At 41.4% G+C, this 24,457-nt stretch overlaps 1 protein-coding gene across 1 annotated transcript; it reads right to left on the bottom strand.

The window, feature by feature from the left end:
* Positions 1 to 223: 223 nt before the first annotated feature.
* Positions 224 to 19,713, bottom strand: zc3h4 (zinc finger CCCH-type containing 4). Its single transcript, XM_039780767.1, has 14 exons — positions 19,416 to 19,713; positions 14,477 to 14,813; positions 14,228 to 14,335; positions 13,816 to 14,072; positions 13,298 to 13,436; positions 12,267 to 12,387; positions 11,538 to 11,674; positions 11,241 to 11,363; positions 10,554 to 10,665; positions 8,904 to 9,013; positions 7,735 to 8,201; positions 6,872 to 7,194; positions 6,533 to 6,784; positions 224 to 4,364 (listed from the first exon to the last, which is right to left on the bottom strand). Exons 1-14 carry the CDS (start codon positions 19,493 to 19,495, stop codon positions 2,668 to 2,670), a joined length of 4,263 nt encoding a protein of 1,420 aa, XP_039636701.1. The 5' UTR covers positions 19,496 to 19,713; the 3' UTR covers positions 224 to 2,667.
* Positions 19,714 to 24,457: the final 4,744 nt, after the last annotated feature.

Here is a 24,457-nt window from a genome sequence, read left to right as displayed (position 1 = left end):
AGTATATAGACACACTAGCGTCAATGTGAGGCTGTTCCATTTATTGCAGAAAACTGTATGGATAGAAGATGGAAATAACTTCTTAGATTCTGACTGAAAGTATGGGGGGGGGGGGTCAAGTAATGTTTAGTCTGAGGATGACGCCAGAGGACGGAGCATATTTATTTATTTAGGTAACAAAATTGCTTCATAAATATAAACTAAATAAATGAACTCAGGTAAATTAGATTTAACTGGTTGATCATTTATCAACTTTATTTAAATACTTTAACAACCTACAGTGTACAGTTAGAAAACTCCATTCCTCCAAAGACAGGATAATGGTCAAATTTACATAGGAAGAAAAAAAAAAGTGAAAACAAACAACAAAGCCATGAGGAAAGAACAAATCAACAATTTCACGCTTGCCATTGCTGACACTCCGCCTACTAACAGGCTTTTTCATGGCCTGACAGGAGGGGGCAATAGTGAATCTTTTGTTACTTTGAATCTCTACACACAAAACCAAATAAAAAAAATATGTCTTTCTCCTCTCTTCACACTGTCACAGGCTGCCTACGTCCCACTGATGTGAGTGGCAATCGCATATTTCTGAAATATAAAATGATTCTGTTCAAAAATGTGAAATGAGATAGTATATTTACCCAAGTATAAAAAAATAAATTAAAATGATCAACATTTATACACAAGACGGTCGACGGCAATCCTGACACCTTCTGGAAGTCTGGAACTTCTAGGAAGCTCCTCAGTGACAGTGACCCCACGTTTAAAGATTTTCAAAACAAGCCTGGCAATTAAATCGGGCAAAACGGGAATAACCGCTTATCCTCAGACTGATTCAGACGCTGCACTTGATTTCTGAATTCAACTATTCATGGTAAAGGGGTAGAAACTATGAAGAGAAGTTCTGGAGAAAAGATGTAAAGACTCATCGTGTGCCCTTCTTTAGCTGCAAGAAAAAGCCTGTGTTGAATATTGGTTTTGAAACACAGGTAATGTTAAGATCTGACATTTGAATGAAAAGGTTTTCTTTATGCAGCGCTCAGACTGACCGTAGAGGGAGCACCTGCGCAGGTCAACGCGAGATTCATGCATTAATTGATTTGTAGGTCCAAGTCTAGTTTAGGATTGTCACACTGTCAGCAGCCACTAAAGCCAAACGCTTATAAATTGATGCTGTGAGGCTGCAAATGATTCTGTTCCACCAGCCACTCTCAGAAATCTGCAGTCCTGTGCTGTTTTTTTTTTTTTTTTTTTTTTTAACCATTCTTAACAAATTAGTTAATAAAATCAAAATAAAAACTAATAAAAAAAAACTAAAGGCTAGATGGTGAATTCTGAATCAGTGAATCAAAGTGTCCTATTCTTATTAACCAACCGGGGCTGACTAATTACAGGTTGCACCTTTAAGGCAACCCTTTCAGCAGGGAAAAAAAACACTAACCTGTTTAATGTCCTCTACGGATGCTATGGTATAAAGCTAAAAATCTGTCACTGTAAAGGGACGTGGGGTTATTTTCCATCTTTTCTACCTTAAAGCTACAGAAGCTGTCAGTTATGAACTCTCCATTTTTTTACAGAAAGATTAAACAAAATTTTCACATGAAAGCCTTTTCTCCCTGTAGCAAAAGGACTGCCGAAGAAAAAAAAAATTTAACAACAGTGGCGTAGTGGTTAGAGAGGCCGTACTGAAAGACAACAAGTCACTTCCTGTACCGGCAGTTACCCGTTTTGGGTAAGAGCTAAATACCTGAAATAAAACCGTATATGAACAGCTGTAGGAGCTACAGTCGTTAAAAACATGAATACAGCCCTCGGAGGACACAAACTGACAGTGCAAAGTAGAAAAATAAATACAAAAAGAACGCAGAATATAAATTTAAGTTTAGGTATTTGCAACTGTTAAAGCAGCAAATGTGACATGGTGAGTTGTAATGAAAATATGTATGCTATAGTTTGACAAAACTTTTGGACAGGGGTTAAAGAGATATAAAGGCAGAGGGTCATTTGTTTCAGATGGGCAACAGTGTTAAAGGAGTTGCCGTTCAGTCAGTGCCGTTCTTTTAATCACAAAACACCACAAATAAGCAATATTTTGTTGGGAAAAATTCCTGGCCTTTCATCTGTTCCCAAGAGCATTGTCAACTCTGACAGCCCAAAAATACAGACAAGCACATCAACCAGTTTAAAGGTGAGGAGAAAATTAAGGAACTGAAATGAATTTGAAAAAAAGCTAAAACGTTCATTTCATATAAATGTGTTTTTGCTGCTGTCTGAATAACTGTTTTCTTTAAGCATTGAGAAGAAGAGAATACATTTATTTATTCATCAATATGTTTGTTTAAAATAGAGCTTTAGAGATTTAACTTTAAACCCTTCCCATAACCCAAGAGTCTTTTATATAATCTGAATCTGCAACACTGTGGTAAAGAGTGTGTGTGTGTGTGTGTGTGTGTGTGTGTGTGTGTGTGTGTGTGTGTAACATATCGTGTGACATCAGTTTGTTCACAAAAGTCTGTCAACCAGTCTTACAGGCAGTTGCCTCAGTGCGCTTTTCTTTCTCCTTTTCACTGATCTGTTCAGTGTCCAAAAATGTTAAAACGAGCCATCGGCCGACCACATGATGGGCTTTAGGGTTCAATGGTCGGGGGTGGTGGGGGGTGGGGGTCACTGGCAGAAGGGCGAGGCTGTGGGGTCAAAGCCTTTGAAAACGTCCTTCAGCGAGGCGTTGTCCTGCTCCGTGGTCGCCTGGTCAGACTGCACCGGACTGTTGCCTCCAAAGGGGCTGCCCGTCCCGCCTGGCTTGGCCGCCTGCTTCACCACACCAAATAAAGAGGACACTGGTAGGTTGTGGACACCTGCGGGCCCCTGATCGCCAGCAGCTCCAGGAGCCCCCTGGCCTGCGCCGGCGGCGGCTGCTGCAGCGGGCCCTCCCTGGGCCGCGGAGTTGGGCGACGGTGCAGGCTTAGGCCGGGGCCTGTTATAGCTGTTGTATCGATCGGTTCCTTGCTCTGCACTTTTTTCCGGCTCTGGTTGGTCCAACGCAGACTTCCGAACAAACAGGGGCTCCTTGGACTTCGGTTTACTTGCTGGGGGGTCACTGGGTTTGGACTCTGTGCTGGCTGAGCTGGGGGAGTTGTTAGAGCCGCTGCTGGTACCAGGGCTGCCTGGTTTGTTAGTCCGCGGGTCATACAGACTGATGTTGCTCAGCACGCTGGCTCCCCCTGGTGCCCCGGCGCCCACACCGCGGCCTGCCCCACCTGAGGAGAGCAGCCTGGGGTCATAGGGGGCAATGGTAGGGGGAGAGGAGCTAGATGTTGTTGCTGGAGAGGTAGAGGAGACAGGAGGAGGCACAGCGTCGGATGGCTGCTTAAGTGCTGACTTCTGGGGCTGGAGACGTGGGTCTGAGAGGACTTTACGGGACATACGGGGGTCAACGGGCTTTTCTGCCGGTGGGGGGGGCATAGGCATGGGGGGAGGTGGACCCAGCAGCGACATGGGGGCAATAGGGGCGGTTAAGAGAGGAGGGGAGGGAGTCTGGGACGGGCTGGAGTTGACAGTCTTCAGGATACGAGAAAGGAGTTCAAAGTCTGGGAGGGAGGAGGTGGAGGAAGAAGGAGCAGGGGGTTCCAAGGAGGAGGGAGGAGGCTGGACAGGAGGCGGCTGTGAGTGAGGGAGCGACGTTTGGAGCGGCGGCTGAGTGCGGGACAGACGTGGGTCTACGGAGGAGACAGGAGGGATGCCTGGTGGGAGAGGAAGAAGGTCCTGCTTGGGTATGGGGAGAGGAAGAAGGTCCTCAGGAGACCAGGCGATGGCTTTGGCGAAGGCCGGCATGTGGAGAACGATATCCTTCTTGATGTGGCTGAACTGCTGCAGCTGTGAGCGTGGGTCTCTCAGAGCCATACCCATGAGCGGGTCCAGAGGAATCGGCACCGGCTTGTCCCGTAGCACCCGCTCCGTCTCCTCCTCCTCCACTGCCGGGGTTGTAAGCGGCGGGGGCTTGTAGACGAGGGGAGGCTCTGGTTTAGGAGCAGGATGCGAGTGGGAGGTGGATCCCGCGGAACCAGCAGTAGTTAGGCGGGCTAACCTGGGGTCCGCAGGCGGCCCAGAGGAAGACAGAGCGGGCATTGAGTGGGCGGAGTCGGCCGGATCCGCAGCACGTGCCAGGCGTGGGTCCCGAGCCAAGCGGGGGTCTGCTGGCCGAGCCGGAGCGCCGGCAGGGGGGGCCTTCTGGAGGCGAGGGTCGCTCGGGGGGGTGTCAGATTTTTGAGGAGCCTTGGTCTGCTGACGGAGCGTCTTCAAGATGGAGGTCACGCTACCTCCGCCATCCTCATCCTCACTGGAGTACCAGTTCCCTGAGTCACCTAGGAAAGGACGCACATGTTTGAGTGTTAATCTCTGGAAAGGTCAAAAACCCAAATATACACTTCACTACATCAGACACACATCTGATTAACCTCGAATGAATCTTTAAAAAGGCGTCATATTTGAGGTTTCTGTTGACTGTTGAGAAGCCATCAGCATGAGAGAGTCAAACATTTGAATGGGATCATTTTCACATTGTGCACACATCTAGTAGATATAGCAGTGAAATATTTATTTTGCGGCTTATTTTATTGACATTATTCACATTACTGTGAACTAGGCCATTGAATTAACAAACATTCTCTCAACTCTTGTTGACATGAATCTAGTGTTTGTACAACCTTGCTGACGAATCCCTCTGAATATTCAGTGTTGTAGGAGGAGAAATATATGGAAAGGGGATTTTTTTAAAAGAAATTTAAAAATAAATTATGCGAAGGACACTGCATTAATATATAAAGGGGCAAATTAACACCAAGAAAAGCGGCAATTTGCCGCAGGGTGGTGCGGCGGGGGTGTGTGTCAATGAAACGGTCAATTTTTGTGACGTCCCGTTTTGTTCTTAAGCCCCCCAACAAAGCACAAGTAGACTTTATATTTCACAATTACTGCAGCAGCCAGCATGACGGATGATTCCGACTTTGACCTCGAAACTAGCATAGAAGATCCTCCCCGCCCGTTCTCCAAAGTTGACTTAGAGTTAACTTTTGCAGAAGGGGAGCAGAAGAAAAAAAGCTGCCTGTAAAGGTGCTTACACACCAACCAGACGGCCGACCCTCGGCAGAAAAGCCAGTGGAAACGATCAGTCGCGTCCCCGAGGTCCAAAAAACTGCCTCGGGACACACTGAGGCGACACCGACTTGAGAAACGTAATACGTCTCCATAGCAGCAGGCGGCGCTACTCTGTATTGTTGCCCAAGAAATGAAAACCGGCAGCTGATTGGACGAACGCGTCACATGGGTTTGTTTTCTCTGGAAATTCAAAGCCAGACTGTCATGGCGACCGTTCAGAATACGATCTCATATTGGACTAAAATAGTTCACCGAAACATGTTTCTGAAAACACTTTAAGAGAGAAATAGGCCGTGCAGTTGCTGAATCTGTCTTCATTTCAGATCAACAAAGGTCAGTTTAAAAGATTTTCATCAGATTTTGAGAGACTCTAGTCTCTCTCTCTCTCTCTCTCTCCAGTTTACTGTTGCGCGCAGATCACTCTCTTCCTCTGTCCTTTTTTAAAATGAGTCGGGAAGCGGAGAAATGTTCTCCCTTCGTCCTATAATGGACATAAATCGATACTAGAGTAGCCTACTTCCTTGTTTACTGCTGCAATAAATAAAATGCAGAGGAGGAGAAAAGAGCATCTTTCTTCACAAAAATCATCTGTTGAGTGTTTGATGGTGATTTATTTCTGCTTTAGAACCTAATCAATGTGAAACAATAGTAAAATAAGCTTTATTTCTCTATATCTACTGTACAATGACAAATTCAAGTACAAAACATTTGGTCTCAAGTACTGCCAGAAAACGCTTCGTTACGCTGTAACCTTGTTCTCTGAGTGAAGAGACTCTCTCCACCGTACAGATCGAATAAGTAACAGTTAGTTATACAGGAGAGAAGCCAGTTATCGGAGTTTGTGGCAAAACCTTTCGGTGCTCGTTTTTCATTTAGTGACGTTTGATTGAATAAAGGACTATTTTTCCAGTCTTATTTCTTCATTGAAGTTTTCTTTAAAATAGTGTTAAAATCTCGTCTCGATCTCGTGTCTCGTCTTGTCTCATGAGCTCGGTGTCTTGTCACACCCCTACCGTTTTTTCCCGATCGTTTATAGATTTCGACGTTTCCGACCGCACTTGAAGGCAGCTTTATTTCACAAGGAAGGGAGAGAGAGAGAGAGAGAGAGAGAGAGAGAGAGAGAGACACATAGCGAGTGCTTTGTTGTTGCAGGAAACATTCAGCTATTACACAAACTCCCATGTAGTTCAGCGCTTGTGTTTTTTTTTTTTGTTTTTTTAGTGTCCCTCTGCGGCAACCCCCGCCGCAGCCTAAACGCACTAACCCCATTCAAAATGAATGGAAAGACCTGTCGGACGGCCGACGCAGGCAGTCTGAACACAGCCTAACAAAGGTATGACTAATACACAAACAGGTGCAGATGCTTTTCCTCTACCTTCCGTGTCTCTACTCTTCTCTGCTCCTCCCTCGGCCATCCTGCGAGCTCTTTCCTCTTCTTCCTGCTGCTTCTGTTGGATCCTCATGAACAGGACGCGCTGCGCTGGAGGCAGGAAGTCCGGCACAGAAATCCCTCCTTGATTGGCTGACGATCCATTAGCAGAGCTGTCTTGACTGCCACCCGACTGATGACCAACGTTCCCCGCTCCTCCTCTCTCGTCCATACCGGCGAAACCCTGGTAGTTGTCACCTGACAGGGAACAGCGAGTGTCAGTACAGAAACAATAACTTTGATTTTTGGAACTTGAAAAATTTAAAAAGGTAAATTGACTCTCACCTTCTTGCACCACTCCCTCCATCTGCATACTGTCCTGCTGATTGAAGAAGTTATTGAAGAAGTTTCCTCCGCCCGGAGGAGGACCTGGAGGCATAGCACCTCCATGTGGAGGACCGTCACCAGACGCAAATCCTCCCATCATGGGCGGTCCGCCGGGGCCCATGTTGGGGGGCCCCTGGTTCATCCCAAGGTTGGGTCCCATGTTCTGCATGTCAGGGGGCATCATGCCTGGGGGAGCAGGGAAGCAAGGGGGAGGGGCACCAGGGGCCCCTTGGGGTCCAGGTGCTGCAGTCTGACCCTGGTTGCCACTGGGAGTCTGGCCTCTGACAGGAGGGAGAGCAGGAGTTAGGATTCACCAAGTGGATTGCAAAGAGACTTTCCAGGGACAAATCAGGAGAAGTTAAAGATCAACTAATCACTAAATCCACTTTTTTGAGTTGGTACATTACATGTACAGTCACTTCATTAAACCATCTACTGATCCTGGTACCATTTTGTAGTGCTCAATGCAACAAAAGTTATTTTCCTTTTACCTTGTACTATAATTACACTATAGTAAAAGGTATTTTAGTAGTGCTATCGATATGCACTATAATTTTTGTAATTTAGTTTTTGGTTACATTAAAAAAGGAGTACTCCACTGAAAATCTATCTTTTGAGTAATAAACACTCATCACCTGTAGGCTTTAGAGCCACCCTTTAACACTCCTGTAGGCTTTACAACTGGCTTAAACTGCTGCCATACTTGGTACAGGAGCAAGCCTAAACATCTTTGATAAGATCCCCAGCTGCATTTTCTACAGATGTGAATAATAAAAGATTATCTTTTATTCTTAATGTTGGTTTGTTTTCGGACTTCTTACCTGACAGCCAGTTTATGAGCCAGCTGTCCCGTTGGCTGAACTTTAATCTCAAACAGTGAGGGGATCTTCTTCCCCATGCCACCTCCCCCTCCACCACAAGGAGGTGGGGGGCCCATGTGGGGAGGAGGGCCACTGGGATTTGGGGGCCCGCCTTGGAAGGGACTTCCATCAGGGCCATGGAGAGGGGGACCAGCACAGGGGTTAGGCCCAGGAATAGGTCCTGGTCCTGGGGGACCTTTGTTAGAAATGGGCCCCTGGTTAGGCGCAGAAAGCCCCCCAAAGTCACCCGGCGCAGGCCCGCCAAAATCCCCAGAACCTGTGTTGGTTTCTAGAGGAACAGGCCGAGGAGGCGTGGGGAGGAGGCCAACTCCAGGAGGGGGTTTGGGGAGAGGGTTGATCCCCTGCTTCTTCAGCTCCTCCACCTCCTTCTCATCCTCCGCTCCGGCCTCCGCATCCTCTTCCAGCATCTAAAAAACAAACAAGTTTATCTGAAATGTTTTCTTAAGCATTTATAAAATCATTATAAATGCAAATTGAAAATCTTTTCAAATCGATTCTTTTTCCTAGAATAATACCAACATAAAACAAACATAAGAATAATTATTTAATTTTTTTTACCAATGATTCACCTAAATATTTTCTGTTTACACTGTACCGCCAAAGGTGACTACATCATATCCGATTCCAGCAAAACAGACCAAAAGCAGAAGATACATATTATGTTCTTCTTTACAAATGAAATAAACTGACGTGTGATGTTCATTCTTCTTAGAAAACAATCAGTTTTCAGAAATGTCTCATGATATATTGTCTCTGGAAGTGTATTATTCAACTTTTGTTTTTGTTAAAGAAGGAAAAGAAAATCGCAATTTTCAATACTATGGAATCGCAATAAATGAAAATCACAATACAAATCAAATCGGCACCCATGTATCGTGAAAGAATCAAATCGGGACAAAAGCATATCGTCCCAGCTCTATCAAACATGGTTTCTGTTGGTGAACTTAAACAATTTCACCCAGCAAATTGTATTAATCAAAAGGTAAGGTAAGGCTTCACTGTATTTTTTACCTTTAAAGAAACTGGACATACATATAATACTACTAATAAATATTTTTCAGACCTTTTAAAGATCTACAGAGTTAACAGAAAATAGGCGAGAGAATTACCTTGTTGAGCAGGTCCTGGGTGTCATCGTTGAGGGCATCATGGGAGAACATGCATTCGTCGCCGTTGACACAGTTCCCTGTGGTGTGGAACAGCTTACAGGGGAATTCACGTAGAATGGGGGTCAAGGAGAGACACTCACAAAAAAACTGGACACAAAACTGAAACGGACCCCATTTTCTGGATGACCTCAACTGAATTCTGAAATGAATGCAAACCTATCATCTTTTCAGTTAGGTGGAATTTGCATGATGTAACTTCATACTGTTAAAGGTCCAATATGTAATATTTGTACTGTAATAAATCCAAAAATGACACCAATGCCTCATCAGATATTAAGGAAACATGTTAAACTGAAATACTATCTTTTCTGACAACAATGCTAATTTCAGTATTTTTTCTTTTTGAAATTTACATTCCGTGACGGAATTTCTGTTTATGTTTTGATCTGTGTGTTGTTATCAACGGCCCAGTTTGACAGCCAGGCCGGGTTGCCAGATATACCTGTAAAAACGTAAACACAGCACGCTACAGCTGTAACGGTAGTACAGCCATGAAAGCAGCAAACAAACAAACAGGATCAATGGAGATAGATTCTACCCGACCTAAAAAAAACAGTTGCGTGACCAGAGACGTAACAACCCCCTGGTAAATATTGGAGATGTATTTGAAAGATGGAGACAGCTTAGAGCCCAAAAGGACGCAGAATTGGCTTATTTCCTCCTGAACCGGTAAGCATTAGCTTCAGGCTAATTTATCACAGCTACTAGGGGCATTTTTTGTCATTTCAACATTTGTGTACTCACATTGAATTATATAGCTAGAGTACCGGAGTTGGTTACTTGCAAAAACAATTGAGACAGTAAAGTGATCCCGACTGTTCCTGGCTAACGCTGCCTTGCTAACCCTGCTTACTGCTAACGTTACCGGGGGACCAGGCAAGCCCATGGCTGTTTACAGCATGTAGCCTCTTCAGCGGCTGGAGCCGACAACGGTAAGTTATTTTAAGCCACGAGAGGGGGGCTGTAAATCGGGAAGAGAGGACTGTGAGTTTGCAGTGTGTTTAGCGATTGTTGCCGTAATTCTAAGCCAATGAAGTGTGTTCCGTCGGCAAGGTAGCTAGTGGTATTTTTAGCGTTTCGTATTGTAATTCTAAGCCGAGGAAGTGTGCCTGACTGGCGTGTGGAGAGGACGGTGAGGTTGTTGTGTTTTTAGCGGTTCATACTGTAATTTTACAGAGCCCCCGAATGAGCACGGGCTTTTATGACTTGTCAATATAGCCAGAATCTAACGTTAGCTACGCTGTGCTGTGGAGTAATGTCTGGCTATGTGAGACTAGCATCTAACGTTAGCTACTCTGCTGTGCTGTGAAGTAATGTCTGGCTATGTGAGAAAAGCGTCTAGCAACATTGTTGTGAATGCTGCGGTCTCAGCCTGGCAACCTCTGTGAACTTCGAGTCTGGGCAGGAGGGGGCGGGGGAAACGACTCTCCAGTATTTTGAATTTGTTCTGCAGTAACTATTTTAACCGCTAGCTGCCAGTATTACACACAATATTACATATTGCACCTTTAAAAAGGGTCAGCTTTAATATACCCATAATTCCCTTGTACTAATAAAGACTCTCTCTGTGTGGTCACTAGTGAAGGATATCATGCATGTAAGGACAGTGGTCGGCTCGGGCACAGAATCCAGTGATGTAGAACTTGCACAGCTCCTTCTTCTTGGGCAGCTCGATGTCATGGCTGAAGTTGCAGTGGTCCCCCTGGTGATTGAAAATGCCATAATGAAATCTGAATGTCCGACATGAGAGAGAGCTGCCTATAGATTACTTATAGACCAGAGAGGATAAAATAAACAACATTTTACTTCATTTCTGTGTCGTCTTATTAAATGTAGAAATTTGCCTCCAGGGTTTTACCAGCCTTAACTCATTCATGATATCTTGCTTCAGTTCACTGCTGCCCAATTTCCATTTGAATTTAACCATTTATTAGACCATGGTGGTTCCTGAGGCCATTTGAAGCTGTTTTAATGTGTTGACTAAAACTGGGTTGCAAACAACTTCAAAATTCTGCCTTTTGGGGGGAATCTGTAACACATCCAAGGTCCTAAAAACCTTTAAAATTAAGAAAAAGTTTTCTGAATTTACTGTGAATCTCTATTGAGCATTGGCGATTTAGAAAAGCCACTGAAAAACGCAAAAAAATATATATTTCAATGAAGAAATGCTTTTGGAAAGCAGCCAGTGAACGTGTAGCATTCAAAAAAAGGGTCTAAAATCACAAAACCTCGTCATACAGTCCAAACTGTGACTCTGCAACATCTGTGCGATCTTACCCAGGTGCATCGTCCCTCGATGTAGTACTTGCAGATGGCCTTTCCTTTCTTATCCTGGTGCTTCTCATTGTGATTTCTCCTCCCTGGTCCTGGTCCAGGTCCATCACCTCCCACACCTCCGTCCTAAATACGCAGAAACCGGCACATACACAGAAGGAAAGAGCGTCAAGCAGTAATTAAGAAGGAGAAGTGACATTTTATTCCTCAAGTCCAATAAATATTAAGGAATTTGTCCTGAGGGAACCAGAGTGAAGCAGCTGATTGGGCTGACAGATGACAGCATTACAGAAGCCTTACCCCGTTGTCCATGTCCCCGTTGTTGTCGTCCTCATTCCCCATGTCACCTCTTCCTCTCCCGCGGTTTCGACCCCTTCCTCCTCTGAGCATACCCCGCCCTCCTTTACCCCTCCCTCGTCCGCGGCCACCTTTACCTCCTGGAGCAGAAATTGAAGAAAGAGCAAGTGAATTTTTGGGCGACATAGATGGTCAACACTGTCAGGCACAGACAGTAAGTCTGTTCTTGCTCTAAAAGGACGTAAACTGAAGGTACTGTGTAGACCAGGGGTCTTCAATGTTTTTTAAGCCAAGGACCCCATAACTGAAAAGAGAGTAGGATCAGGGACCCCCTACTACATAAAGCCTATTGTATAAAATCAAGTTGCATATCAAACTGGGCCTACAATAACGTGTGGACGGCCTAAAGCCTTTATACATACTTGAGTACATGGAATAAACTATTAAAATAATGGTTGTTTGCATGATTTTATAAATCATGTTTCAATCTGTGTATGTGGATAGCTACCTTAGTGACTACCTTACCTATAGATTTCCACAAATAGGCTGATTTATTTATTTAATAATAGGTTGGATTCATGTTAAGACATTTTTGTTTGTTTGTTTGTTTGTTTTTTTAACTCTGAGGACCCCCTATGGGTCCCGGACCCCCTGTTGAAGACCTCTGGTGTAGACTTTTCTTCAAGAACACACACACACAAAATTGGAAAAATAACTGAGGTGCAAACTCACCTCTGCCTCTGGACTTTTTGTACTGATTAAGTTCTTTCGAGTAGTCATCGTAGTCATCATCACCACCACCACCACCACCACCACCACCACCCCCCATGTTGTCGTAGTCATCATCTCCATACTGTAGGGACAGATTTAACATGTGTCACTTAATGAGCGTCACTTGCACAAGGCTTCAGAGAATACAACTTCAGCATAGGGCTGGGCGATATGGAGAAAATCAAATATCACGATATTTTTGACCAAATACCTCGATATCGATACGATATTGTAGTGTTGACTATTGGTGCTTTCACAAAATATTTACACAATGAGATTTTTCATAAATAATCATCAGTAATGAGGCTATAATGACTAAGTGGGTAAAGGCAAATAATAGAACAGTTACAACAGTCTGGTAAGGTCAGAAAATGACAAAACTTTACTGTAATGCAGCCCATCCAAAATCTAAGACGATATCTAGTCTCATATCACGATATCGATATAGTATCGATATATTGCCCAGCTCTACTTCAGCATCATCTTAAAAGTAATGCAGCTTGTTTTCCTGAATTACATCTGACATGTGAATAGTTAAAGTCTGTTGTGGTGTGGTTAGAGGGTCAGTTATAATTATTGCTCTAGGTTTTATTTTATTGGAGGGGGGTGGGGGGGGTGAGAACACAGCAAAGGACTTAAAATTTGTTAACAAGGATAATTAGTTATTCAGAGTATCATTCCATTTATGAAATAATCACTCTTCTTAAGACCACCAACAGGCTTGATTTGTCAGTGCTTGACAGCAAAAGGGGATAATCCACAGTCTCTACAGATGTTCCTCGTTTGTTTAACACAGAATAAACTATTTGTTCACATAAAAATAAAAAGGAAATTGACGGCTCCAATTTTCTTTTATTCCCTGGAATTTTTCCATGTGAAATATATTTAAACAACTGTGCAAATACACAAAATACAACAAGAGAAGAACAAATTACTTCCTGGACTTTGACCAAAGCAAATAGACAAAAGGTTTCATGAATTCTAACCCTCACCTCCATGTCTTCTCCATAGCCCTCTCCATCGTCGTTGTCTCCTCCCATCTTTCCTCCTCCTCCTCCTCCTCCTCCACCACCAACTCCAACTCCTCCTCGACCTCCTCTTCCTCTGCTTCCTCCTCTTCCCCTCCTCCTCCTCCTCGGCTTTTTCACACACTGCACCCCTGCAGAGTCTGTTTTGAAAAGCTGTAAGCTATCTCCAACAGTTCAGTAAATAGATAAACTATTTGTCTGTCCATAAATGTGATCAAATAGTTAAAAACATGCTCTTACAAAGTTTTGTCACACAGTGGCACATTTTTTTTTTTTTAAAGCTGGTTTACTTTCCTTAAGGTCAGTGAAGTATAATATTATGCCTAAATAAACAAATAAGTACAGACAGAGGACCTTTCCACAACATCTGGCATAAATGTAACTCTGCCATCTGGTGTATCCCAGTTTAGTCACTTTATCTCACTGAGAACTGGATTAAATCTCAGCTGGGCAAATATTGAACATGAAGTAGAATGTGCAACATACCGAGTCTATTTTTCAACTTCGACAGCTTTAACCCGGCTGCCGTGGACCCACCTCGCCCGCGGCCGCCTCCTCCCTCCTTGGCCTTGCGGTACTGGTTGAGCTCCTTGGTGAAGTCGTCATAGTCCTCATCCCCAATGTCCTCCTCTTCCTCTCCCTCAAAGTTGTCCTCTTCAAAGTCATCGTAGCCCCCGTAGCTCTGCTTTTCCATCTTCATGTAGGGGCCCTTCTTTGAGCCGCCGTAGCCCCCATGAGGCTATAGACGAAGATACGCATCAGGTGATTTGACTTTACACAAAACTTTATTGCATATTGACATATCGGCATTACTGAACGTTACATAAGAAACATTGGATTGAGATACATTTATAGAGATTGTGAGAGTGAGGGATGTTCGTTCTTTAGACTTACAGGAGGGGGGTACTGTGGACTGTACTCTCTGTACTTCCTCTTCTCACTGGGACTGTAGTCAGAGTCGTCACTGAAGTCTGAGTGGTCGTCATCAGAGGATGCATGACGCTGAGAGAGAGAGAGAGAGAGAGAGAGGGAAATATATTCAGAGAAAAGGTGGTAGACAGACACAGGTTTATACTTTTTAAATCAAGACAGAAGGGTGTAAATAACTACGTGGGTCTATTTCAGTTCGATAGTTAATCTTACTTTGTGTTTGGATTTGCGTTTTTTCTTGGCCCTCCTCTTCTCCCTTTCTCGCTCTCTCTCCTTCTTCCTCTTCCTCTTGCGACGGTGGGATCGCTCATCGTCCGAATTGCTGCTGGCGTGGCGCTCCTTACTTCGCCGAGGCCTCTCCCCAGCCTCTTCTCCTCCCGCCTCACCTCCTCCGCCTGCTTCATCACCGCCGTCTACGCCACCACCTCCTCCTCCTCCTCCTCCTGTTCCTGCTGCTGCTGCTGCAGACGTACCTCCACCAATCTCCACCTCCTCCACATCTCCCCCATCATCTTCCAGCTCACCCTCCTCCAGCTCTCCATCCTCTGGCCTGTATATGTAAAGAACACACAAGGCGGGAAGTTACATATGTCATCTTCTCATGGGATGTGGCTCAGCCACATCCTAAGTTTTGGGACATTTAAAAATTTTTAAATTGCACATCATGAGGAAAATATGCAAGGACGTTGTTAATTTTCGCGATAATGATATTTCCCATTAATAAACATATAAAAAATATACTCAGCTCTACCTTTTGGCTGCGGTTCGTATACTGCTAAAATACTAATTAACTTGTTGCATTAAAAAAAATTTCAAGAAATAATAGTTACATTTTAAAAGTGCAAGTTTCTACAGATACTCTTTAAACTAACAAAAAAAATTGCCTGAGTGCAATATTGCAGTCTTTCGCGATTGTTTCTCGCACGTTGACATTGTGATGATTAAAAAAACCGACAGATTGTTTGTTTTTAGCGGTCACAGATACGAAAACGAGTACAGAGGCTTGATAAGGTTGACATTAAGTCTATAGTTTAAGGATTTCTAATTTAGGCAGCGCCACTGTTAAAGGGCTATACTCAACATTCAAAACATAAATATAGCAGCAAGCAATATTTGCTGTGTAAAGAAATAGTGGAGTAAGGCATCCTGAGCAGAGAACGAAGTCACCCTTCCTCCATCCACCCTCTGAGATTCTCTGTTCTTTGTTTTGAAGGTCGGTCCGGCCGCATGCATGCATGCACAACAATTTAGGTATTTCACGAACTGGGGAACGGTCTGTGAGAGCCGTGTAGAGGCAATCCTAGCCCGCTGTTTTTATTTATTTTATTCAGTTTTTCAAATACAGCCACTTTAGAGTTGCATCATTTCCACAGGATTACAAGGCTATGTATTTTGAATCTTAGAAAAAACTCTCGATACACTGTTGGCGAGACAAACACTGTGTACTACGATTGGTGATTCATGTCAGGGGGGCATAAAATGCAAGATTGTCTATTTGTTAGTAAATTAAGCATTTTTCAAACTATTAAGACTAAGTACGAACCCTGATAATCTTACTAGTACAAAAAAACATCTAAATAAGCAAAAGAACAATAACAGAAAATCCACCGCAGTGGGGCTATAAAGAATGCCTTCAGTTTGGCTTACACACCTGACTGTCAATGTCATCAGCTAAACAAGCTGCCACATGAAAATAAGTCAATACAATTAATTTCTGAGTTAATATTATGCACAAATGTCACTGCTTCACATGCATTACCTGCACTGAAAACAACTCAAGGCAAACTTTAAAAAAAGTCTTTCTACAGGTGGCAAGCTGAGTCAAAAACACTTCAACGCCTTTCTGATTGGATTTTACCACATCATATGAAACCATGGAATTTTCATTTTCTTGTCACATCAGGTCTACCTACACAAGTGTCATATGTCATTTTTATTTCAAATAGTTAGTTACAAATCATCCTTCTGGCATAGGGTTTTGAAGCACACCTACACACGCTAATGGTCAAACCCACAAAATGTCCAAGGCTGGGTGGATCCCAAACTTTACTGCAGTATTTGAGGGACTGACAAGAAATGACTGCTGTGTTGTGACTGTGGTCAACTGCCCAGGCAGGACCATGAGATCCTAATTGACATGGATCACATGCAGGCCTGTTCCTGCAGCGACTGGGGGCTGTGGCCAAGTTGGGGGGACGTTAGTTTAACAAGCTCAACAGCAATGAAAAATGTTAGCATTAAAATTAGCACGTACCATGTTTTCCTTTCCTTCCGGCCATCATTTTCTGAGAAGAGGTGCCAGTTTTATCTAAGCACCTCCCTCCGGGGTGAGCACAATAATCAGCCTTAGTAATCTGTGCTTCATCGCTGTATCTCTGAACAAAGTGTTCGTCTGCAAAGCAATACATTAATGACCATACAGAGCCGTGTTTCCAACTACCAGTGCATTCATCACTTCATTTCATCCTTGGAACTAAACGAAAACCAATTCAAAGTAAACTACTTTTGTAAAATCATCATTTTTACATTGTAGGGAAGTCCTATTAGAGGTTGTTAACTTAAGAAAATATTTTTAATGAGTCTGAAGCCACTGCAGAGACTGAAAAACCATCAGGGCTCTGCTTCAAGAGGTGAATTTACTCTGGGTAACTTTGCCTGGAGAAGATCCAGATTTAAGGGAGTTACAGGTCTTATGCAGCAAAGTTATCCAGATAATTTAGTAAACCGGTTGTTGTTTTTTAGAATAGAGAATGGGTATAAAACCCAGATTTGCTCCATGAACAAACTCTCGTTATCTGCGGTTTGATATAGAACACAATCTGGAACAAGCAACTAAATCTGTCTTCATGTTTGGGCTCATTTGGTTTTGCTCTGGAACAAAAGACGGAATGAAATCCAAAATAAATTATGCTCTCCCTGAAAAAGAATCTCAGTTACTTTTACCAACTTTCCTCTGTCATTCTATATGCAACTTCGCTCCAAAGCTCAGTATCAAATTCAGTATTTTCCCTCAAAATAGCTTAAAATGTAAAGAGCTTGTCAACTTTTTATCTCCCTGCCTCAAATACTTTGCTAAACTCAAAAAGGTTCTTTGTCCTGCACCAGTTATCAGCTTTAAATCCAAACCCAAAAAATTCAACAGCCAAGTCACTCCTCTACCTCACAATTGGTATGGGCGATGAAGCTGGCCTGTTAATTAAAACCTGTGAGAGTCAGGCCCACAGACCTGTCACAAGGATAACTCTCCTGTCACAATGGAGGCCTCTCAATCATAGCACAGGGATTTCACTGTATTATGGAAGCAGGTTTTTATGAATAGGGAGTGGCTGGGATTCACTACAGGCAGAAGCTGATGGCCTCTCTGGCCTGTCGAGATACTATACACACATCACCTGCTGCCAACAATGTCCCAATTTAAGGAAAAACTTACAATGCAAACAAATACCATCCAGACTTCTCTATGCTCAGTCAAAAATTGAGAGGTCAGTGTAAACTTACATGTTAATAGTTTACCAACACACATTTTGGCTCAATAGACCTGTGAGAGGAAAAACTGTTATTAGACCCCACACAAGTACCAATGTACTGCTAAGTGCAGTAGAATTCAGGTCTGTGACGCGTCACCCATGTAAAATATGCCAAAAAAGTTTCCAATTATATCCATTAACTATATATCAAACTAATGGTTAACGTCTCTGAACAACAAGCAGACAACTGTGAGAAATCCTGAAAGTTCAACAGAGCACATGATTAATCTGGTCTATTAAGGATGATTGAATCAAAGGATTTACTATGCATTATGGTACATTATTAGCTTATTGGGTGAGTCCATAACTCAATAGTTCTAGAAGCAAAGGGCCATGATTAAAATGGGGAATACTTACTGTGACAGGTTTCCTTCACATTTTGCACTCAAAACCATTGAAAAAAAGTTTTTTCCCCTAATCTTTTAGGGACACTACTGGGGTCTGTGGGACTTGGAAATGGGGCCAACTGAGTTAAATACAGCACACTTGCCAACTGGGGACTGTGGAAAAAAGGGAACTTTGTGTTTGACTTGAAACACTTCTGGGATGCTTTGCAGACGTTTTACACATTTTCTGGGGACTTTGGTGGATGTTTGGGACGAGTCAGTGTGGGCACGACTGTGAATAAAAGTGATAGGTTAGACAAATATCCATGACATCAGGCTGCATAAACGCGTTTAAAATAGATGGCTAAATTACAGTAACACGCTACAAAACTGATTAGTCGGCAACGTTACAAAAAAACTCATTATTTGAAGATAGCTAGAATTTGAGACTTGAGGGGAAGAAATCCCAATCATGTCAGGGGGATCGGGAGCTAAAATAAGCTTTCTAACGAGTGTTATTTAGGCAGAAAGACGACGACTCGACTACTATTTCTAAGTGCGTAAGTTAACGTTAAAGCTAGCTACCGTTAATTGAGCGACACGTTGCTTTGATTATAAGATACTTTAACAGTTAGTAGCCCATACTGATTGATCAACATTCACCAAGCTGGTCTCACAATATTAGTAAACGCCATGTTTAATTCAACGATGCAGCGATTTGAAACGTCAAAATTACCATTAGCAAAAAAACATTAGCCGTTAGCTTAGCCTCTCTCTCGTGCCAATTGTATTCGTTGGCAACATTAGCCATGTTGCTAAGTTAGCCTGAAGTTAGGCCCGTCGTTAGCAAAAGACGATGTTTTTTGGCATCTGCGGCATTAGAAGTAATTGTTATCATACACACACTTAATTTAATTAAAGTAAATTAGTTAAGTGTTCTTAACAATGGGCAAGAAATTAACCGATGCTTTATAACCGTTAAAAGGCGGTGAAAGTTTGATTAATCAGCTGTTTCAATCTCGTCTTTTTTTCTTCAGACAAGTTGGCTTGAGTCGATTGATCGTTGATTGTGATAACGTAATAAAATACAGGGAATAACAACGTTATTATCCCAAGTGCTATTTGGCGTCCCAGTTGGCGGAGTCGTGTCAACATGGCGTTCTTTACCTCTGCACTCGTTTTCCAGAAAAAGGCGAGTTTAATCCCTCTGACAGAAAAAAAAGAAACCCCGGGCTTTTTGTGTAAAAGCACAGGACAAATAAATAATTTCATTTAAATATGATTGTAGAATTACTCGACCTTTCGTCAGTCAGGAGACTGTTGTGTTCGTGGTTGGTAGTTGGGGAGTTTGGATGGACAGTCATGCTTTCCACAGCCATTTCCTCTAGCTACATTGAGGTGCAAAAAATTACAACTCGACACTGGGATCTACTTGTTTTTGATTTTAGGAAGAGTTTCAGTTCATAGTAGGCAATTCTCCACCACAGTTGTAAGAGAAATATGATGAAATTGAGTCCTGACGTTCTCCGTCCTACAGTAGCGATGTGAAATGACGACTGATAAACTTAAAATGGCCGACTGTCTTCTCCTAAGAGAAAGTGGGCGGGGTTTTCCGATGATGACATCATGACGAATAACGTTCTTGTACGCTTGTCACGGAAGTTGCCGAATGGGGAATACAGAGGGTAAAATGAGCCCCCGAGTTTGACTCGCAAGACCCAGTATTCCTATCGTAATCATTAAAAAATATATCTTATTGGGGTCTTATTTCACCTGAAAAATATACTACATATCTTCTGTAATTAATAATAATGATAATGAAATAAAATACTTTGTCCAATAATTTAAATTTGTAAAACAAACAAACATGGAAGCCATAAAAATACTGCAAAACTTTGAAGATCACCTTTTGTTATAATTTTTAATGAGTCATTGCCCCGGATGTGCCTTGCTAGTTTCATGCGTATGCATTTTTCATATGCTTCATCAAATTTATGAAGTTGAATTAGGCTACTGTTACGTTTTATTTGTTATGTGATTACATTGTCTAATTCTTGTTTTGTAATATTAATGTTTTTTATTTAAAAAAGAGTTTGACTCGCAAGTGCACTTCCAGAGCAAATAGTGATTATAAAATATTTAAATAATGACACTTTTCTTAAGCATTTACCTTTATATTATCAATATACCTTCATATACCTTTACTTACTGTTTTACTAGGCTATCTGTTTACATAGCCTTCTGTATACATATACTTATTACTTTGCACAGGACAGATAAAGAATTTCATTTAAATATGATTGTAGATTTACTCGACCTTTCGTCAGTCAGGAGACTGTTGTGTTCGTGGTTGGTAGTTGGGGAGTTTGGATGGACAGTCATGCTTTCCACAGCCATTTCCTCTAGCTACATTGAGGTGCAACAACTCAACACTGGGATTTACTTGTTTTTGATATTAGGAAGAGTTTCAGTTTATAGTAGACAATTCTCCACCACAGTTAGAAAAGAAATATGGTGAAATTAATTCCTAACTCTCCGTCCTGAGATGTGAAATGACGACTGATAAACTTAAAATGGCCGATTGTCTTTTCCGAAGAGAAAGGGGTTGGGGTTCTCCGAGAATGACATCATGACGTTCTTGTACGCTTCTCACGGAAATTACCGAATGGCCTGTTTTCAGGTAGATCCTAAATCGGATCTGCTAGAGGTGGTTAGGTTTAGGCGTGGGGAGTGGGGATTGGTTAGGGTTAGGTTACAATATCAGAGTAAGCCAATCAGAGGCATAATAAGGCGGGCCACGACCCACGAGGCACGTCCTTTGACGTCGACACATCTAGCGGATCCGATCTAGCATCTACCCTGTTTTCATGATAATCCAGATAATGGCGCTCTTGAGTATCTGATTAATTTCATTATTCTAGATGCCACATTTTATCTTCACAAACAGAACTTTTCTGATTCATTACCTATTTTTTTTTAAAAACATTTTTCATAGAACTAAATTCTTTACTCAAGTCCCTCAGTTTGTTAAACAACAAAAACATTGTTAAACTTTTGGAAATTAGCTTTTTTCCCCCTGAATCATCCGCCTGGAATTTTTATTTTTGCATACATCTACTCCTGTTTTTTTTTGTTGTTGTTGTAATTTGTCCTTAATATTCCCACCTTATTTTAATTTTTTGTATGAATTATTTTTTATCTGTGGTAATGTTGTTTGCATCTATCTTTGCATTTTGCCAATTGATATAAAAAGGAAATTGCCGAATGGGGAGTACAATGAGTAAAATGAGCCCCAAGTTTAATTGTCAAGTGCACTTCAATCACTTGATATACATTTACTTACTGTTTTACTAGGCCCTACTTGTTTACATAGGCCTATCATATATTTATTACTTCTGGAATAGAATATAATTCCTTTATTGTCATGGCACAACAAAATACAATGGAATTAGTGATATCGGGTGATGACTCAGAAATGATGTTGGGAGACCTCAAAGATGACGACCAGTCCGATGATTATAAATCAAATGCAGCTTTATTTAAACAGTGAACAAACTTTCATGACACTGGGACAACCATGAGCATACAGACACGTCTGCCCAAGGATGAACAACATGTACATCAGAATGGATACCTTTTAAACTCTTTTTTGTGTTAACACAGCATGAGACATCTATTTCAGTTGGAACAGTTTTACTCTTAAACTACACCTTTTATGGCCGATGCTCCTGATAGATTCTCACATTCCTGGCTCCAATTCCTCTGTGTGACAGTTGTGCCCAAACTCATAATAGATTCACACATACTAAGCTAGCTCTTACTGTGAGACCATATCATCTTAAACTGACTGGTCCTTAGAATAGATAAGATACATTCAAACATCTGCATGCACACATACCAAACCTATCAATCCTCCCTTTTTTATCATGGTTGAGATTCAGTATAACATGCAATATACTGTGATAGGAAACAATCTTAGCATATGGAATACACATTAAATACATTTCAAATGATGATTATACAAGAATATATTAGTTACAGAGTACATAGAATTGATAAGATACATTCAAACATCTGCATGCACACATACCAAACCTAGGTTATGATCCTGACAGTGCAAACAGTTGCAGAGAAAAATTAAAAAATATAGGTGAAAAAACAGTCAAATATATATATATATATATATATACATTGCTGAGTTGTATTGGCTTTATGTAATTGTTGGGAATAAATATGTACAATGAATATGCTGTCATACGTCAATTCTTCATCTTCTATTTCAGGCTGGATATCCTGGAGAATTAACCTGCAGTAGGGGGCTGTGCTGAAATACAATCTAGAGGTTTGCTGTGTAGATTCTTTAAAAGTTGATTAAACACAAATTACTTTGGCAATATATTGGTACAAAAGTCTACTGAAAAATTAAAATATTAATACACGATTTTAACAAAGCCGCCCCTCTAGATGTTTTCAGGATCTGCTAATGCAGGATTGGCCTGCAGGTTATGCTGTTATTATTTCAAGTAATGCTTTAGAGGTGCATTGTTCAACCAATTCTACTGTTGTTCATTTTGCTGTTGCTCTCAGTCTTACAAATATAAAATTGGTAGCAGTATCACTAAATGTCTAAAATATTGTACTTTGGGGACTTCAGTAAATAAATAGGTGTCTGTCTTATACAATGTTATGCCTATAATGGTTTTGTGACATGACAGGGAAGGAGAACTTTGGGTTAAGGTTTAATGATCCCATTTAAAAACATTAACAGGCTGAGCAGGTGTGTAATATTGGATTTTAGTTGTTGCAATAGAAAACATACACACATATCATTCAGGCCTCTGGACAGGCATCCTGTATAATACTGCTGCCTAGATAAGACATAATATATAACATATATACATTGTATATATAGCTGCCTCGACTGCTTATTCAGCTGTCTGTGTTAGATTAATTAAGCTATCTGAAGGCACATAACAAGCAAAGTCCTTTGTGAAATCCTGTGAGGATGTTAAAAGACTACATCCAGGGAAAATATAGGCCTACCCAAGTGTCAGGCCTGCCAGCTTGTTGGACTGTTTGAAATGTAGAACAAAAGCTATTGGTTCCTATTTAGGCCTATAGGCTACATCCATGGTTTACACCACTCCGGAGTCTGATGTTACGCCCTGCAACGTAACATCACACACACTAAAACATAACAGTGGCCTTTACAGATTGAAATTAACAAACAAATATAGACTTTAAAAAAACTAACACAACGATAAAGGCAAATGGAAAGTAATTTCATTCAACAAATTGAAAAATAAAAGAAGAAAATGTCAAAAAATCGATTGGGCTACTTAACAAAAAGTTAGATTCTTGGCTTGCAAGAGATTTATCTATGTATGGCAGGGTTCTTCTTTCTAAAGCAGAAGGTCTCTCACGAGCAGCATATCTATTTACTTAAATTGAAATACCTAAGTTACAATGTGCCAATCTAGACAAACTATTATATAACTTTATATGGAGAAAGAAGCCACATAAAATTAGGAAAAACATCTTGACTAATAAAATAGAGGAGGGGGGTTTATCAGTAATTGACTTCTCACTTTTCAATGAGATATTAAAAATTAACTGGATTACAAGATTTTTGAAAAATCCAAACAGTTTGTGGAACATTGTGCCAAACTTTATCTTTGAAAAACTTGGTAAAAATCACATTCTTGCTTCAGTGCCCATACTCCATTAACAGACTGCCAGTCACATTGTCAAACTTCCATAAACAGGCTCTAACTTGTTGGTCTCTTCTATACAAACACAATTTCTCCCCTCATAAATGTTTTATCTGGAACAACATAAACAACATATAGGAACAAGACGCTCTTTATAGAAAACTGGTTTAAACATGATATTCTACTGGTATCCCAATTATTAAATAAATCAAATCAAATTCTAGCTTATGACGACTTCACCCATAAATTTAATTTCCATCCTCCAAGAAAAGAATTTGATATTGTAACCAGAGCTTTACCCCATGGGATCATCACCCTACTTAGAGATGAGACAGAATTGGATCAATTTAATATATCTCTCTCCAGCAGTGCTTCAATAAATGGTCTATCTTTTCTAGACAGAAAAGTCAACAACAAAGTAATAAAAAAACTTTTATGTGCAAAATCTATCCCTGCCTCCAGATACAAATGGTCCCCCTTATATGAAAATATTAACTGGAATAGAGCATGGAGCAACCCACATACATTTTTAATTACAAACAAAGTAAAAGAAATATCATTTAAAATTCTTCACCATTTTTACCCCTGTAACAAGATTATCTCTAAATGTATCCCTACTGTAGACGAAAA

The sequence above is a fragment of the Perca fluviatilis genome, chromosome 2 (assembly GCF_010015445.1).
Source record: "Perca fluviatilis chromosome 2, GENO_Pfluv_1.0, whole genome shotgun sequence".
Taxonomy (NCBI): Eukaryota; Metazoa; Chordata; class Actinopteri; order Perciformes; family Percidae; genus Perca; species Perca fluviatilis.
Note: the sequence above shows the minus strand (reverse complement) of the source record. Positions and strands in the feature narration are given on the sequence as shown.